We start from the raw sequence: 14,441 nt of genomic DNA, 5'->3' as shown, positions 1-14,441 counted from the left end.
CAGTCATACCCTTTGTGCTACAGGGTCGGCGTCGAGCCCCTGACTTGATGGGCGTTCGATCCCCTCCTGGACTCTCAAGACTGCACTGAGCTTTACCACATAGTCCTCCATACTCCTTTCCCTCTGGGCGTAGTCTATCACATCGCATCAGGCACAGAGTACATAAAGCGAGGCATCATAAACTCCCAGTGCCGACATCCGGTTCCGACGTTCATCCCTGATCGAGCCCACAATCAAATATCAAGTACCAAATAGATAGGAGATGATTCTCTTTATACAAAATGTGCGGTAATATGGAGAGCTCGATCATTTTTTCTTCATGTCTGCATGCTCTGCGCCGCCTGTCGCGGGCTGCTCTGTTGCCCAGGCCCGTTGCCATTAACATTACTCTGGCTGGAGCTGCGCTGGTCTCTCGGTGTTGCGCTGCGACTCATTTGCCCTTGGTTTCCGTGTTGGCTTACTGGCCGAGCCATGTTCATTACAGGCGAGTTTGCCATCCCATTAGGCATGGCGGCCATTTGCTGCATCTGCATCGCTTGCAAGTTTCGCGCCGCGTGTTGTTGAGCTTGTTGCATCCTAATTCGCTGGTTATATTGTTGCAATTGCTCATTGGTCATCATATTTGGATGTCCAAGTTGTGCGGCAGCAGCGGCAGCCGCGGCAGCAGAGGCATTATTTCCAGCATTGACAGCACCAAGAGCCGCATTCAACGCCGCCTGGTTGTGAGGCTGAGGACGTTTGTGATTCTGCCCTGCGGCGGCAGCTGTTGCTTGGTGTTGATAGGTTTGGAGCTGCTGCGATGCAAGCCGTTGTACCTCCTCGTCTGACAAGTTGGGATGGTGTTCTCGAATTTTGTTAGCGATCTGCGTCAGTACAGGAACATGTCCACTGGATAAAGCCTGGCCGGAATTAGCGGTGTTGGGACGAGGTGAGCTTCCGTTCATGTGGCCAGAAGGGGATGCATTCCCGTTTGCGGTAGCAGCGGCCATGGCAGCACGATAAGCGGCATTATTCATGCCTTGGCCATTTGCGAGAGCGGCATGAGGGTTGTTCGGCGAAGAATGAGAACCACTCTGAGCTTGGGCCTGTCGCAGAAGCTGTTCTTGTTGCGCTCTGGTGGCTTCCTGGAGCATGCGCATCTGCTGTGGCGAAGTTACTCCACCACGGGCGGCGAGTTGCGCTTGCATCTGTGCTTGCATTTGTGGGGTTATTTTCGGTGCCATCATACCAGGTGGTAGCTGCATATTCCCTTGCATTGCGGCCATCATGGCTGGATGACGGGGATGGCCATTGGGCATTTGCATGTTGCCGTTTGGCATTCCAGGTACGCCGGTTGCGGATGGAGCACGCATCCCCGGTCCAGCAGCAGGTATACTATTTGGCAAGCCATTGGGTTGACCATTCTGGCCACGTTGTTGCTGTGCCGTGGCACGTTGGTGTGCAATGAGCTGCTGCCGATATATCTCTTGCCGTTCCGCAAGTTTCTGCTCGCGCTCCTGCTTGAGCTGCGAGAACTCCGCCGGGGTCTTATAAGAGGGTTTGGGCACATTGGCATCGTTGACTTTGCGCATGGCAGCAAGGTCGGCTTGATGTTGTTGTTTCTGAAGAGCTGTCTCTCGCTTTTTGGCCAGCTTCCGCATAGCATCGAGCATAGCAAGATGTCGTTGGGTCCTCTTCCGTTCGACTCTGACAGGCTGTGTCGTCCTCTTTCGTGCCGAGATCTGAACGTTGGCGCCCGCTCTTCTTTGGGCTTCCTCAAGCTGAGCAGTCACATTTCTCCCCGCTGCCTCAATTCTTCCCGAGTACGTCTTGAAGTAGGCCGTCTTTGACATATCCGCAGGTAGACCTTCCAAACCAATCCATCTCTCAAAGCATTCCCATGGTGTCCGTCTATCGGCACCTGACGTATACAAACTTGGGGGAGTAAGACAGCTGGAAATGAGGGACCAATTGTAGGAATAATCCTTAACGAGTCTCTTGAGTTCATCGTCTTCCGCAGAGGTCCATTGCGATGACGACCGCGTCTCGAAGAAGGCTTGAGTAGGCATGGGATGTTCTGATGGCGGGCGGAAAGAATGTCCAGGGTGTATCCTGTCTCGGATTGCTTTGTTCTCAGGCATGAACAACGCAACGTTCGTCTCCTCCGGTGGAAGCGGCTCTGACTTCTTCTTTGGTGAAGGGTCAGGCTCGTAATCGTACCGGCTGCGTTTCATTGGAGGCCTATACTCCTTGACCGGGAGCTTTTCGGTGGCCCACCTCGAAACAGGAACAATATCTGTTTTCCATTTCGCATCGAGCCGTTCTCCCAAGTTAGATATAGAATGATCTAGGTTGGCAATTGATGGCTCGTAGAGGGGTAACTCGTTTAAAAGCTTGTCTAGAGCAGGAGTTTTGTCGACGGCGAAGCTGAAGTCAGAAGCACCCAAAGAGAATATCGCGGCCGGAGCACTGGACATTTGCACCTCTCGCGGGTCTGCAATGTCGTCGCTTACGGAGTCGTCCTCGTTGGAGGGCACCAGCTCGGGCGTGGGGTGCGAAGACAGGGTTGGTCCAGAACCGTCTTCCATAGCCACGTCCTCAGAACCGGTATTCCCGGGCAGATACTTTGGTGGTCGAACGCGCACTTGTAGACGTTTTCTGTCTTCGGGGGAGCTCGTGACCCATTCTGCACAGCATTCTGCGAGCCCTCTGGCAGCTGCGAGCTTCCACTTTCGCTCTTCCCTGAAGTCGGTGCGCATCCACTTCATATGATCAAGCAGAAAATCCCAATGAGAGGTTGGTCTAGCTGCTTCGTCAGCACGCCTATACTGCCGGAGAGGCCAGCGTTGCTTCTCTTGTAGTTGGTAGAGTCGTTTCAATATCCGACATTCCGCAGATGACTCGTACTCAATCAAATGATCCGAAGTTGACAGTGTCTTGTGGGCATTTTGGATGAGGTAAGACATGGTGGTCTGTCGAGACATCGAGTGTGCCTTGTTCTCGAACAAAGTATAGAGGTAATCCCTCTCGCCAGGCCCTGTTCTTCGCTGGGCTTCACCATCGCCGATGCGCGTCAACTCAAGATTCTCCTCATCGAATGCAGGTTTTTGAGGTTTTGCAAAAACCACTGTTGATAGCCGGCTGCGTTCTTTGTCGCGACGGTCGCGTTCGGTTAGTCGACCCTGAGAAGTTGTGCCACCATGTGCATCGCGGTGGATCGCTGACGATGGGGAATCTGCCGGGGGGGTTGAGGTCTTCGGCATTTCACCAAGAATTTCCGATACAGATTTCTTCTGCAACACACCAGATGAGATCCTCGTTGCGCGTTTCGCAGGCTCCTGAGATGACGGCGTCGCGGGCATATTCTTCTTAGGAGTTGTGCCGGTTATTGGGGCTGGACTTTCGACAATTCCACTCCCAGGCCGTGCTTTGAAATATGCGTCGTTCTCTGCCTGAGTGTCTATCCGCATCATCGGTCGCGGGGTCTGTGATGCAGCTAATGCCTCTGCAGGAAGCTTACTATGAACATCAGAAGTTGAATTCATGGATCCTGCGTTGACCATTCCGGTTATTTCGACGTCAGCAGAGGGAGCATGACTTCCACTTGCGCCGTGCGGGTTCTTAGCTTCCGGCGAGGGAGGTGATCGTTCCAAGCCCGCATGCTCAGCATCCAAAGGCTTGCCCTCGTGGGCAATCTCGGATGTAACAAGGGGTACATCAATACCAGGACTCGTTCCCGGCGATCCAGCTGTCGGTGCAGGGGTGTTAGACGAGTCTGGCCCATTTGTGGAAGCTGGCGAGGATTGTGGCTCGGCAGCTGCTGGGATCGGGACGAGAAGAGGACTTCGACTGAGTTGACGGTCGACGGCAATGGATGAGCGGGGTTCTGTATCTTCCGATAGTCCAGTAACGACTGTCAGCGTGCTCGGAGGCTCAGACTCGACGTTAGATGTTTGTCTAAGAGGAGTTCCCTTGACAGACTGAGGTACCGGGGACTTCAATTCACCGTCGGAGTTGGGAAGATTGGGGAGCGTGCTGGCCTCGTCTTTCTGCGCGTTAACTGCTACTACAGTGGCCCCTTGGAGATCTGTCCCACCCCTTTCGTCAATTGTAACCTCGATGCCTTCATCGCCTTTGTTTATGTCATGCGACTCCTGCCCAGTCGCGGGCTGTTCTGGTGGGATCGGTTTAGGAGCGGCTTTGGACCCTTGAGGTGACGGCGGAGTGGTGTTTGATGCATCTAATGATTGCTGCGCCGCAAGAGAGGGCGATGGAGGTACTGCACGCGGTTGCGCAGGCTCATGTTTTCGAGGTGGAAGAGTTATATGGATTCTAGGTGGGATTGTTGTTTCGTCGAAGCGACGCCCTCTGTGGAAGAGTGAGCACAACTAAGCCAAACAAGCCTCATAATTCATGAAAACTGCAACAGTGGTAGAAAGAAGCGAGCGACGGGAGATGCGTACTTTTCTAGGTCATTTGCATCATGAAAGGCCTGGAGTTTCTGCTTGTAGGTTGGGTCTTCGACGGAGACAACGATAGAGAAGAGTTCGCTTAATTTGCGCTTTCTTGACAGCACCAGGCTCCTATAATTCATGATATTCAGTCAGTAGACTGCGGGAGAGATTACGAGCGTCTTTGAGGGTTGTGAGGAATATTGCTCACTGTGCTTGAGACTTCTTCGAGCGCAAGTGCTCGACGGGCATTTCATCGGCATCGGCGAGGTCGACGAGAAGGACGAGAAACCATCCGAATCAATTGCTGAAAATTTGACAGGATGCGAAATCAAGTGTACGGAGATGAATAAAGAGCCCAGAATGAATTGTTTGGGCGCGTTGTGATGATTTGAGCCTCTTGAAGTTGTTAGACGTGTAGAGGAGGTGGCCTCTGGATTTTGGTGTTCTGTGCAGAGTTGGAGGCACAGGGCGTAGCAGTTACAAGAATCAGGGTAATTTGTTAGGCTTGCTCGGGCGGGGGGAGTGCACGGAGGGAGGGACAGCAGCCTATTCCACCTCCTGGGATTCTTTTTCGGGCAGGCAAGGGCAGGAGGGGGGAGACACCCAACGCCATCAACCACCGCCATTACCACCACCACTGACAATCTGCTCCAGAGATTTTGGGGGCGCAGCCACTTCCTAACACGACGCTAGTAAATTTTCCCTTTTACCTTCTCATGGTCAGTCTTTATTGCACCACAACTTTGGCAGACTCGAGGACAATGCCATTCTAGCAATCTTCTGTAGACCTCGTTACCTTCCATGGAGAGATCTTTATTAGAACGACCATACCCTGTTCCTGGAATCCGAAACTCGTTCCACGATCTCGTGCAGTGCTGGTCAAGCCACTCGGCCACTCCCATCTTTCAAGTCTCATACCTCGTACTTCTCCAAATTTACAAATTTGACGAATTATTCCACTAAAAGTTCCTTCTATGGCCAAAAGAAAAAGAGAAAGCGGCTCCAAGGCCACCAAGACTCCCTCCGAGACCGTCAAACCTACGAGTGAAGAGAACACTTCTGCGAAGATCACCAAAACCAACGGCCATGTGGATGTGAAGACCACTTTACCAGTCATTCAAATCGTTGTGGGCTCATATGAACGGGCTCTACATGGCATTACTGCAACCATATCGAACCCGTCGTCACCAGCATCCCGGCTGTCGGTACAATTTGCCGATACCTTCTTGTTCAATGCACATGCGTCTGCCATCAAATGTCTAGCACTATCACCTTTGCCGGAGCCCGGTTCTTCTGAAACACAGGGCGTGTATCTTGCCACAGGCGGCTCAGATGAGAAGGTCAATGTCTTCAGCCTTTCCGCGGCACCAGTCAGCAACAATGAGAGACTGCCACCCATGCCCTCTCTGGGTAAGAACACCATTTCTGAAAATCCCAGAAATAGGGAGCTCGGCACTCTTCTTCATCACTCCTCTCATATCACGGCCCTGCATTTCCCCACGCGGTCAAAACTACTCTCCGGGTCAGAAGACAACACCATAGCAGTTACCCGTTTGAAAGACTTGACTGTGGTATCAACAATAAAAGTACCACGACCCAAGGCGCAAGGACAGCCCAGTGGAGACACAGCACCACCAGGTGCCACACCCGCGGGAATTAATGACTTCTCTGTGCACCCTAGCTTGAAGCTCATGTTGAGCGTCGGTCGAGGCGAGAGATGTATGAGGTTATGGAATTTGGTGACGGGAAAGAAGGCCGGTGTTCTCAATTTTGGTCGCGACATCTTGCAAAATGTGCGAGAGGGTAAGTACAGCAGCGGCGAGGGCAGACGGATACGGTGGAATCCCAATGGCGCCGAGTTTGCCGTCGCCTTCGAACGCGGAGCGGTCGTGTTTGGGGAAAACTCCAAACCTAAATGCAGGGTTCTGCCAGAGCCGCTCACCAAGCTACATCAGATTCACTATCAAAGCATCCCACCGAACTCGGACGAAGAGGACGCCACTACCCTTCTCGTTCTTTCGACCGAGGATGGCCGGATACTCTTCTATGATACCGACGCAATCTCCCCTCATCCATCGAATGAAACAAATGGCAGTGACCAGACTGCCTCAGTATCCCTTCCGGAGGCCACTCTTGTGGCGACCATCGGCGGTAGATCCGCAGGATTCACGACGCGGATCAAGGACTTTGAGCTCCTATTTCTCCCCACTGAAGCCAACGGCCAAAAAGACATGGCCATCGTTGCAGCGAGCAGCGACGGCACAGTCCGCATTATCTTCTTACAGCTGTCTGATGTGTTAGCCGCCTTGAAGAGCAAGAGGCCGGTCCACGCCGGATCGGTAATCGGAGCGTACGAAACCGGCAACAGAATCACCTGCTTGAAGGCCTTTGTCATGCTGCCTCCTAAGGATGATGAGGATGGATTTGGAGAAGCCGACGAATTCGGGGGATTCGATGAGCAAGGAGAAAGCGAGAGTAATAGTAGTAGCAGTGATGAAGATTGATAATTGAGGTGATAAGAGGGAGGTAGCTCGGCCGTTGCAAGGTTATGTCACGCACCAAGCCAGGATATTGTTGCTGATACCATACGAATGGCCTAATTTGACCAGCCCGACCCAGCTTGCTCTGTAGGAATTAATTTGGCATGCCACTATTGCAAGCTGAAAAGTCTGGAGCTTCTCATTTTGAAGGCTGTATGCCCATCTTTCCTAGCCCCTTGACCACATTCTCGTAGACATCTTCGACCAACCCAACTGACGAGACTTTAACGACTCTGCCCTCCTTCTCAAACATGTCCACCACTGGCATGCTCGTCTCAACAAATGTCCGGAATCTCTTGATGATGCTTTCCTCATTGTCGTCTGCCCGCCCACTCGTCTTTCCTCTGTTCAATAATCGTTCTCTCATGACCTCTTCGGGGCAGTCGAGAAACAGGGTGCACTTGGAGGGACAGACTGACTCTTCGAAAAATATGGCTTGGTCCATTTTTCTAGGGAATCCATCAATCAAGAATTTCCCGGTCCCGTCACTCCCTAGGTTTGATCGCATGGCATTTTCCAGTAGCTTGACTGTGATCTCCATTGGCACAATTAGGCCCTCTTTGATATAATCTTTGATCAGTTGGCCGTATTCACTGCCCTCGGTGTTCTGTTCTTCCCTCAAGAGGTCACCTGCAGACAGATGTACAAAACCGAAATCTCGAACCAGGTTGGCAGATTGTGTACCCTTCCCGGAACCAGGACCTCCCAGTACATATACAACGGTGACCTTTTGAGGATCGAATGCTGGAGAGATGTTCGTTGAGGCGAGTGGGACTTCTGGCTGGGCAAGAGGAGATGTCCCGGATGTAGGATCTATCGCAGGTGTCGCCATTGCAAAGCAGCTCTTCTGTTACTACCGTTCGGTATGTGCTTTACGTCGAGACTCGCTGGTGACGTTCGTCTGAGATTCTGTGCGCTTCTTGACCAACAGAACGTAGGAACCGCTGCTGAGAAGGAATAAAATGAGGAAAGGGAAAAATCGCAGTCTATCACCCTGGCCCCCTGGCCGGTGTGTGCTCGCCACACTTTGCTTTGACACGGATCTGGTAGTAGAAGTCGGTGGTGGAGGAGATGAGGGTGTTGCGGAATAGTGGCGTACAGAGTGTCCTGTGTATCGAAAACCAAGCGGTGACAATGGATGTCTGCTCAGAGAAGTGTTCGGTTTACGCGCGATCATTCCTTGGAACGAGCCGGGGAAACAAAATGAGATCTGGATCGGAGACTGACGCTGCAACAGACAAGAGGCCAGAGCTCCGGGAAAATAATTTGATAGTAAATAGTAAGTCCAGGTAATGACGAAAGCAGTTCCATGGGCATGCATGGGCATGCGCCATGTGTCTTAGCACCCACTGCCACCCTAACAAGCCACCAGCTTCACAAGTAGGCATTGCCACGTGACAAAGACTGTCCCCAAGGTTGCATGCTGGGCCGCTGGCAGGCACCCTCCCGTTTGGCGGCGAATCAATAACAGGCCCAAGCCACCAGAACGGACCTTCCTGTTTCTGGCTTGTAACTCCAGAAGATCCGCTCACTTTCTCAAAAGGTGTCTCTACTTCCAGGAGCTCATCAACAATTGAATCAATTGCCCTTCAGTTCCCTTCTTCCACACCCCCACGTCACATTTCTCGTGGTCTCGTTCCTGCTACCGTCCCTCTCCTATTCTTTCTACACTCCTTTGAGTCCGTGGATTTTGCAGTCACTTTGTCGGCCGTCCAGCGAGCGATCAATTACTTTTTCTCCAAGTGCATGAGGCCGCAAGGAGGCCGGTCGCAATCATGGCGCTTCCCATTCGGTTCACTGAACTGGTTCAGGTCTGTTGATGGCACTCGCGGCTGTTCTAATTCCTGGCTGACTTTTCACAGTTGACGAATCTTGATATCGCGGTAAGGGCACGCTCCCTGAATCGCAGGCGCAGTTCGACGTGAATGCCGGCATATGCGCGACCTGATCGATTTTCTCCTTTACTTCTGGAATTTCTACTGACAAGTTTCCTCCTTCTCAGCCAACCTCTATTTCCTTCAACACCTGTGTGAGTACACGTCCGGCTCTTCCCACCGAACCCGGGCACTGACCTCTTTCCAGACACTAGAATCCGATCACTACGTCTGCGTACGGCAGAAACTTAATGAGCAGGACAAACCTCAAGTCATAATTGTAAACCTCAAGAACAACAATGAAGTCATCAAACGCGCTATCAGCGCTGACAGCGCCATCATGCACTTCAGTCGCGAGATCCTGGCCCTCAAGGCGCAGGGGAGAACAATTCAGGTCTTCGACCTCGCAGCCAAATCCAAGCTGAAATCTACAATCATGAATGAGGATGTCGTCTTCTGGAAGTGGTACAACGAACGCAGTCTGGGATTGGTTACCGACACCTCCGTCTACCACTGGGACGTGTTCGACCCTACCCAGTCCGCCCCAGTGAAGATGTTTGAGCGAAATGCCAACCTAAATGGATGCCAGATCATCAATTATCGCGTCAACGATGATGAACAATGGATGGTGATAGTTGGTATTTCTCAAAAGGAGGGACGAGTCGCCGGTACGATGCAGCTGTACTCGCGCAATCGTGGGATATCACAACCCATTGAGGGTCATGCTGCTGCTTTCGGCACGTTCCATGCAGAGGGCAATCCTGCTCCTTACAAACTTTTCACGTTTGCGGTTCGAAATGCTGCTGGTCAAGGAAAGCTTCATGTTGTGGAGATTGATCATAACGAGAACAATGCACGGTGGGTCAAGAAGGCAGTCGACGTCTACTTCCCCGATGAGGCTGTCAATGACTTCCCAGTTGCCATGCAAATCTCCAAGAAGTACAGCATAATCTACATGATCACCAAGTACGGCTTCATTCACCTATATGATCTCGAAACAGCCACCTGCATCTTCATGAATCGTATTTCTAGCGAGACAATCTTCATCACGACGCCCGACTCCGAGTCCGCCGGTATTGTCGGAATCAACCGAAAAGGTCAGGTCCTCTCGGTCAGCGTTGATGAGAACACGATCATCCCCTACCTGCTCCAGAACCCTGCCAATGCCACCCTGGCTGTGAAATTGGCTGCCAGAGCAGGCCTGCCAGGTGCCGACAACCTCTATCAACAGCAGTTTGAAACCCTCTTTGCTCAGGGTAACTACTCAGAAGCTGCCGAAGTCGCCGCGAATTCTCCACGAGGGTTTTTGAGGACGCCGGAGACGATCAACCGATTCAAGAGTGCACCTCAACAAGCTGGTCAACTTTCTGTCATTCTGCAGTATTTCGGCAAACTGCTCGACAAGGGCAAGCTGAACAAATACGAGAGTGTAGAGCTGATAAAGCCGGTTCTCGCACAAAATCGTAAGAACCTCCTTGACAAGTGGATGAGTGAAGGCAAATTGGAGTCGTCTGAAGAGCTTGGTGATATTGTCCGCTTGCATGATCTTGAACTTGCACTGAAGATCTACCGCGAGTCAAATGTTCCACCAAAAGTTGTCGCAGCGTTGGCGGAAACTGGCCGTTTTGAGGAGATTCTTCCCTATGCGCGCGAGGTTGGATATCAGCCAGACTTCACCAGCTTGTTGCAACACATTGTTCGCGCAAACCCTGAGAAAGGCGCTGAGTTCGCTACTCAGCTCGCCAACAACGAGGGTGGTCCATTGGTGGATATTGACAGAGTTGTCGATATTTTCATGTCTCAGAATATGGTCCAGCAAGCAACTGCATTCCTGCTCGATGCACTCAAAGAAAACCGTCCCGAACAAGGCCACTTGCAGACTCGACTCTTGGAAATGAATCTCCTGAACGCACCACAAGTTGCAGATGCCATTCTTGGGAACGAGATGTTTTCCTACTACGATAAACCCAGAATCGCACGACTTTGCGAACAGGCTGGTCTTTTGCAACGTGCCCTTGAAAACACAGATGATCCGGCTTCCATCAAGCGAATCATTGTTCAGACCGACAAGCTTAACCCTGAATGGCTTCAACAGTACTTTGGCCGCATGTCTGTCGAGCAGTCGCTGGATTCCATGGATGAGATGCTCAAGGTCAACATTCGGCAGAACTTGGCTGCTGTGATCCAGATTGCCACTAAGTTCTCTGACCTCCTGGGACCCAGTCGCTTGATTGCACTATTCGAAAAGCATCGCACCGCAGAAGGTCTCTATTATTACCTTGGCAGCATTGTCAATCTCAGCGATGATGGAGAAGTGGTTTTCAAGTACCTTGAGGCAGCTGTTACTATGGGACAATTCCAGGAAGTCGAGAGAATCTGCCGCGAGAACAATCACTATAACCCTGAACGTGTCAAGAACTTCCTCATCGAAGCTCGTCTGGCCGAGCAGCTTCCATTGATCATTGTCTGTGATCGTTTCAATTTTGTCAAGGATCTGGTCAACTATCTCTACCGGAATCAGCAATACAAATCCATCGAAGTGTACGTTCAACGAGTCAATCCTGCACGAACACCAGCAGTTGTCGGAGCATTGCTTGCTCTAGACTGTGAAGAATCAGTCATCAAGAACCTGTTGGCATCAGTCGACCCTTCGGCTGTCCCTATCGACGAGTTGGTCAATGAAGTTGAGACTCAGAATCGACTCAAAATTCTGCTACCTTTCCTCGAATCCACACTGGCAGCAGGGATCCAGCAACCGGCGCTTTATAACGCGCTAGCGAAGATTTACATTGGTCAGTATATGTTCTGTTTTCTATCCTGCCTTCCTACTGTTGGATTGCCGAACGTCCCCGCTCGACGGGCACAGGCGTACGGAAAAGCATTTACATGGCCAAAAGTGGCCAGTTTTAATGCTTTGGTGTTGTAGATCTCCTTGGTTCCCCCAGAATTGGCACACTTCAGTTTCATTGGTATCCTTGCTAACTAATGGAAAATAGATAGCAACAATAATCCCGAGAAATTCCTCAAGGAGAATGACTTGTACGACACTCTGATAGTAGGCAAATACTGTGAGAAACGAGATCCCAACCTTGCATATATCGCGTACCGCAAGGGCCAGAATGATATTGAGCTCATCAACATCACCAACGAAAACTCCATGTTCCGAGCACAAGCACGTTATCTTCTGGAGCGTGCCGATCCTGAAGTCTGGGGTTTCGTGCTGGGTCAGAACAACACCCACCGAAGATCTCTCATCGACCAGGTTATCGCAACAGCAGTCCCAGAGAGCTCTGAACCCGACAAGGTATCTGTTGCTGTCAAAGCCTTCTTGGATGCCGACCTGCCAGCCGAACTCATTGAATTACTCGAGAAGATCATCCTTGAGCCGTCACCTTTCAGCGAGAACAGTAGTCTACAGAACTTACTGATGCTCACTGCTGCTAAAGCGGACAAGAGCCGCCTCATGGACTACATCCAGCGCCTGAATGAGTTCAACACGGAAGAAATTGCCAACATGTGTATCCAACAAGGTCTCTATGAGGAAGCTTTGGAGATATACGTCAAGACCAATGACCACATCTCCGCGGCCAATGTCCTTGTCGATCACATCGTCAGCATTGATCGTGCCCAAGAATATGCTGAAAAGGTTGATTTGCCTGAGGTCTGGAGCAAAGTTGCAAAGGCCGAACTCGACGGATTGAGAGTCTCCGATGCCATCGAATCATACATCAAAGCTCAAGACCCTAGCAATTACAACGAAGTCATCGAGACAGCCACTCATGCCGGCAAAGATGAAGATCTCGTAAAATATCTGAAAATGGCGCGCAAGACCATGCGTGAGCCAGCCATCGATACCGCGCTGGCATTTTGCTATGCTCGACTCGACCAGCTAGCCGAGCTTGAAGACTTTTTGCGCTCTGCCAATGTGGCTGATGTAGAGGCTTCTGGAGACAAGGCGTATGAAGAGGGGTACCACCAAGCCGCGAAGATCTTCTTTACCAGCGTTTCCAACTGGGCAAAACTTGCCACCACCCTTGTGCACTTGGGCGAATACCAAAATGCGGTTGATTGCGCCCGACGCGCGAACAGTGTGAAGGTATGGAAACAAGTGAACGAGGCATGCGTTGCCAAGAAGGAATTCCGTCTTGCACAGATCTGTGGTTTGAATCTCATTGTCCATGCGGAAGAACTGCAAGATCTTGTCAAACAATACGAGCGCGAAGGCTACTTTGAAGAGCTCATCTCCTTGTTGGAAGCCGGCCTTGGCCTTGAACGGGCACATATGGGTATGTTTACTGAGCTTGGTATCGCTCTGTCGAAGTATCATCCCGATCGGGTGATGGAACATCTCAAGCTCTTCTGGTCTCGCATCAATATCCCCAAGATGATTCGAGCCTGCGAAGAGGCGCATCTTTGGCCCGAGCTGATCTTCTTGTACTGCCACTACGACGAATGGGACAACGCTGCATTGGCCATGATGGAACGTGCTGCCGACGCCTGGGAGCACCACTCTTTCAAGGACATCATTGTCAAAGTGGCCAATTTGGAGATCTACTATCGCGCGCTGAATCATTATCTGCAGGAGCAGCCGCTATTGTTGACCGACCTGCTCCAAGCTCTGACACCACGCATCGACGTCAACCGAGTGGTGCGTATGTTTGAGAAGTCGGATAACATCCCCATTATCAAACCCTTCTTGCTCAATGTACAAGGCCAAAACAAGCGCGTCGTCAACAATGCTATCCATGATCTTCTCATTGAGGAAGAGGACTACAAGACCTTGAAAGACTCGGTGGAGAATTATGACAACTATGACGCGGTGGAGCTTGCCCAACGTCTCGAGAAGCACGACTTGGTCTTTTTCCGACAGATTGCAGCGCAAATCTACCGCAAAAACAAGCGATGGGAGAAATCAATTGCACTGTCCAAGCAAGACAAACTGTTCCGCGATGCGATCGAGACGGCTGCGATTTCTGGCAAGCCCGAGGTTGTCGAAGACCTTTTGAGATACGTGAGTATAAGCATTTTTGAGTTGAGAGCGCAATTTATTGACATTGTCCTAGTTTGTCGATATTGGCAGTCGCGAGTGTTACGTGGGTATGCTGTACGCGTGTTATGATCTGATCCCACTCCACACAGTGATGGAGATCTCATGGCGACATGGACTCAACGATTTCACTATGCCATTTATGATTAGCTACATGAGCCAACAGGCGACGACCATTGAGCAGTTGCGGAAAGACAATGAAGAACGCAAGGCCCGGGAAGCCAGCCAGCAGAAGACGGACGACAATACACCGATCATCGGCACTCGTCTCATGCTGACGCAAGGGCCCGCGACCGTTGCACCGCAACCTACGGGGTACGGCCACACTAATGGCATCACGCCGCAGCCAACCGGGTTCCCTCGGGCATTCTAGCGACGCAGCCTTGTGAGTTGAAGGTGCGGGAGAGGACCAAAATCCGGGAATAGCCGGGTCAGATGGGTGCGACGAAGAGGACAGGGACCGCGGATGAGTCGTAGTGGACACCCGAGGTCAGGGAGAAACCGGAACCCCACGAGACTGAGGAATTCCGGACAGGAATTCTCGAAG

General features: G+C 51.4%; 4 protein-coding genes across 4 annotated transcripts; 2 read left to right on the top strand and 2 right to left on the bottom strand.

The window, feature by feature from the left end:
• Window positions 1–317: 317 nt before the first annotated feature.
• On the bottom strand, window positions 318–4,573 carry Z517_02112 (uncharacterized protein; the record flags this gene model as incomplete). The annotated part of the gene is made up of 2 exons (XM_013431223.1): window positions 318–4,347; window positions 4,443–4,573. 2 exons carry the CDS (start codon window positions 4,571–4,573, stop codon window positions 318–320), a joined length of 4,161 nt encoding a protein of 1,386 aa, XP_013286677.1.
• An 834-nt stretch (window positions 4,574–5,407) lies between these two features.
• Window positions 5,408–6,937, top strand: Z517_02111 (uncharacterized protein; the record flags this gene model as incomplete). Its single annotated transcript, XM_013431222.1, has 1 exon — window positions 5,408–6,937. The coding sequence occupies one exon, from the start codon at window positions 5,408–5,410 to the stop codon at window positions 6,935–6,937; it is 1,530 nt and encodes a 509-aa protein (XP_013286676.1).
• A 175-nt stretch (window positions 6,938–7,112) lies between these two features.
• Z517_02110 (uncharacterized protein) lies at window positions 7,113–7,805 on the bottom strand (the record flags this gene model as incomplete). The annotated part of the gene is made up of 1 exon (XM_013431221.1): window positions 7,113–7,805. The coding sequence occupies one exon, from the start codon at window positions 7,803–7,805 to the stop codon at window positions 7,113–7,115; it is 693 nt and encodes a 230-aa protein (XP_013286675.1).
• Window positions 7,806–8,748: 943 nt separating this feature from the next.
• Z517_02109 (uncharacterized protein) lies at window positions 8,749–14,267 on the top strand (the record flags this gene model as incomplete). Its single annotated transcript, XM_013431220.1, has 6 exons — window positions 8,749–8,784; window positions 8,836–8,856; window positions 8,976–9,002; window positions 9,056–11,639; window positions 11,844–13,858; window positions 13,911–14,267. The coding sequence occupies 6 exons, from the start codon at window positions 8,749–8,751 to the stop codon at window positions 14,265–14,267; spliced, it is 5,040 nt and encodes a 1,679-aa protein (XP_013286674.1).
• Between the last annotated feature and the right edge of the window lie 174 nt (window positions 14,268–14,441).

This window comes from Fonsecaea pedrosoi, assembly GCF_000835455.1.
Source record: "Fonsecaea pedrosoi CBS 271.37 unplaced genomic scaffold supercont1.2, whole genome shotgun sequence".
Lineage (NCBI taxonomy): Eukaryota > Fungi > Ascomycota > Eurotiomycetes > Chaetothyriales > Herpotrichiellaceae > Fonsecaea > Fonsecaea pedrosoi.
The sequence above is the reverse complement of the archived record's forward strand: the minus strand, read 5'-3'. Positions and strand labels throughout refer to the sequence as shown.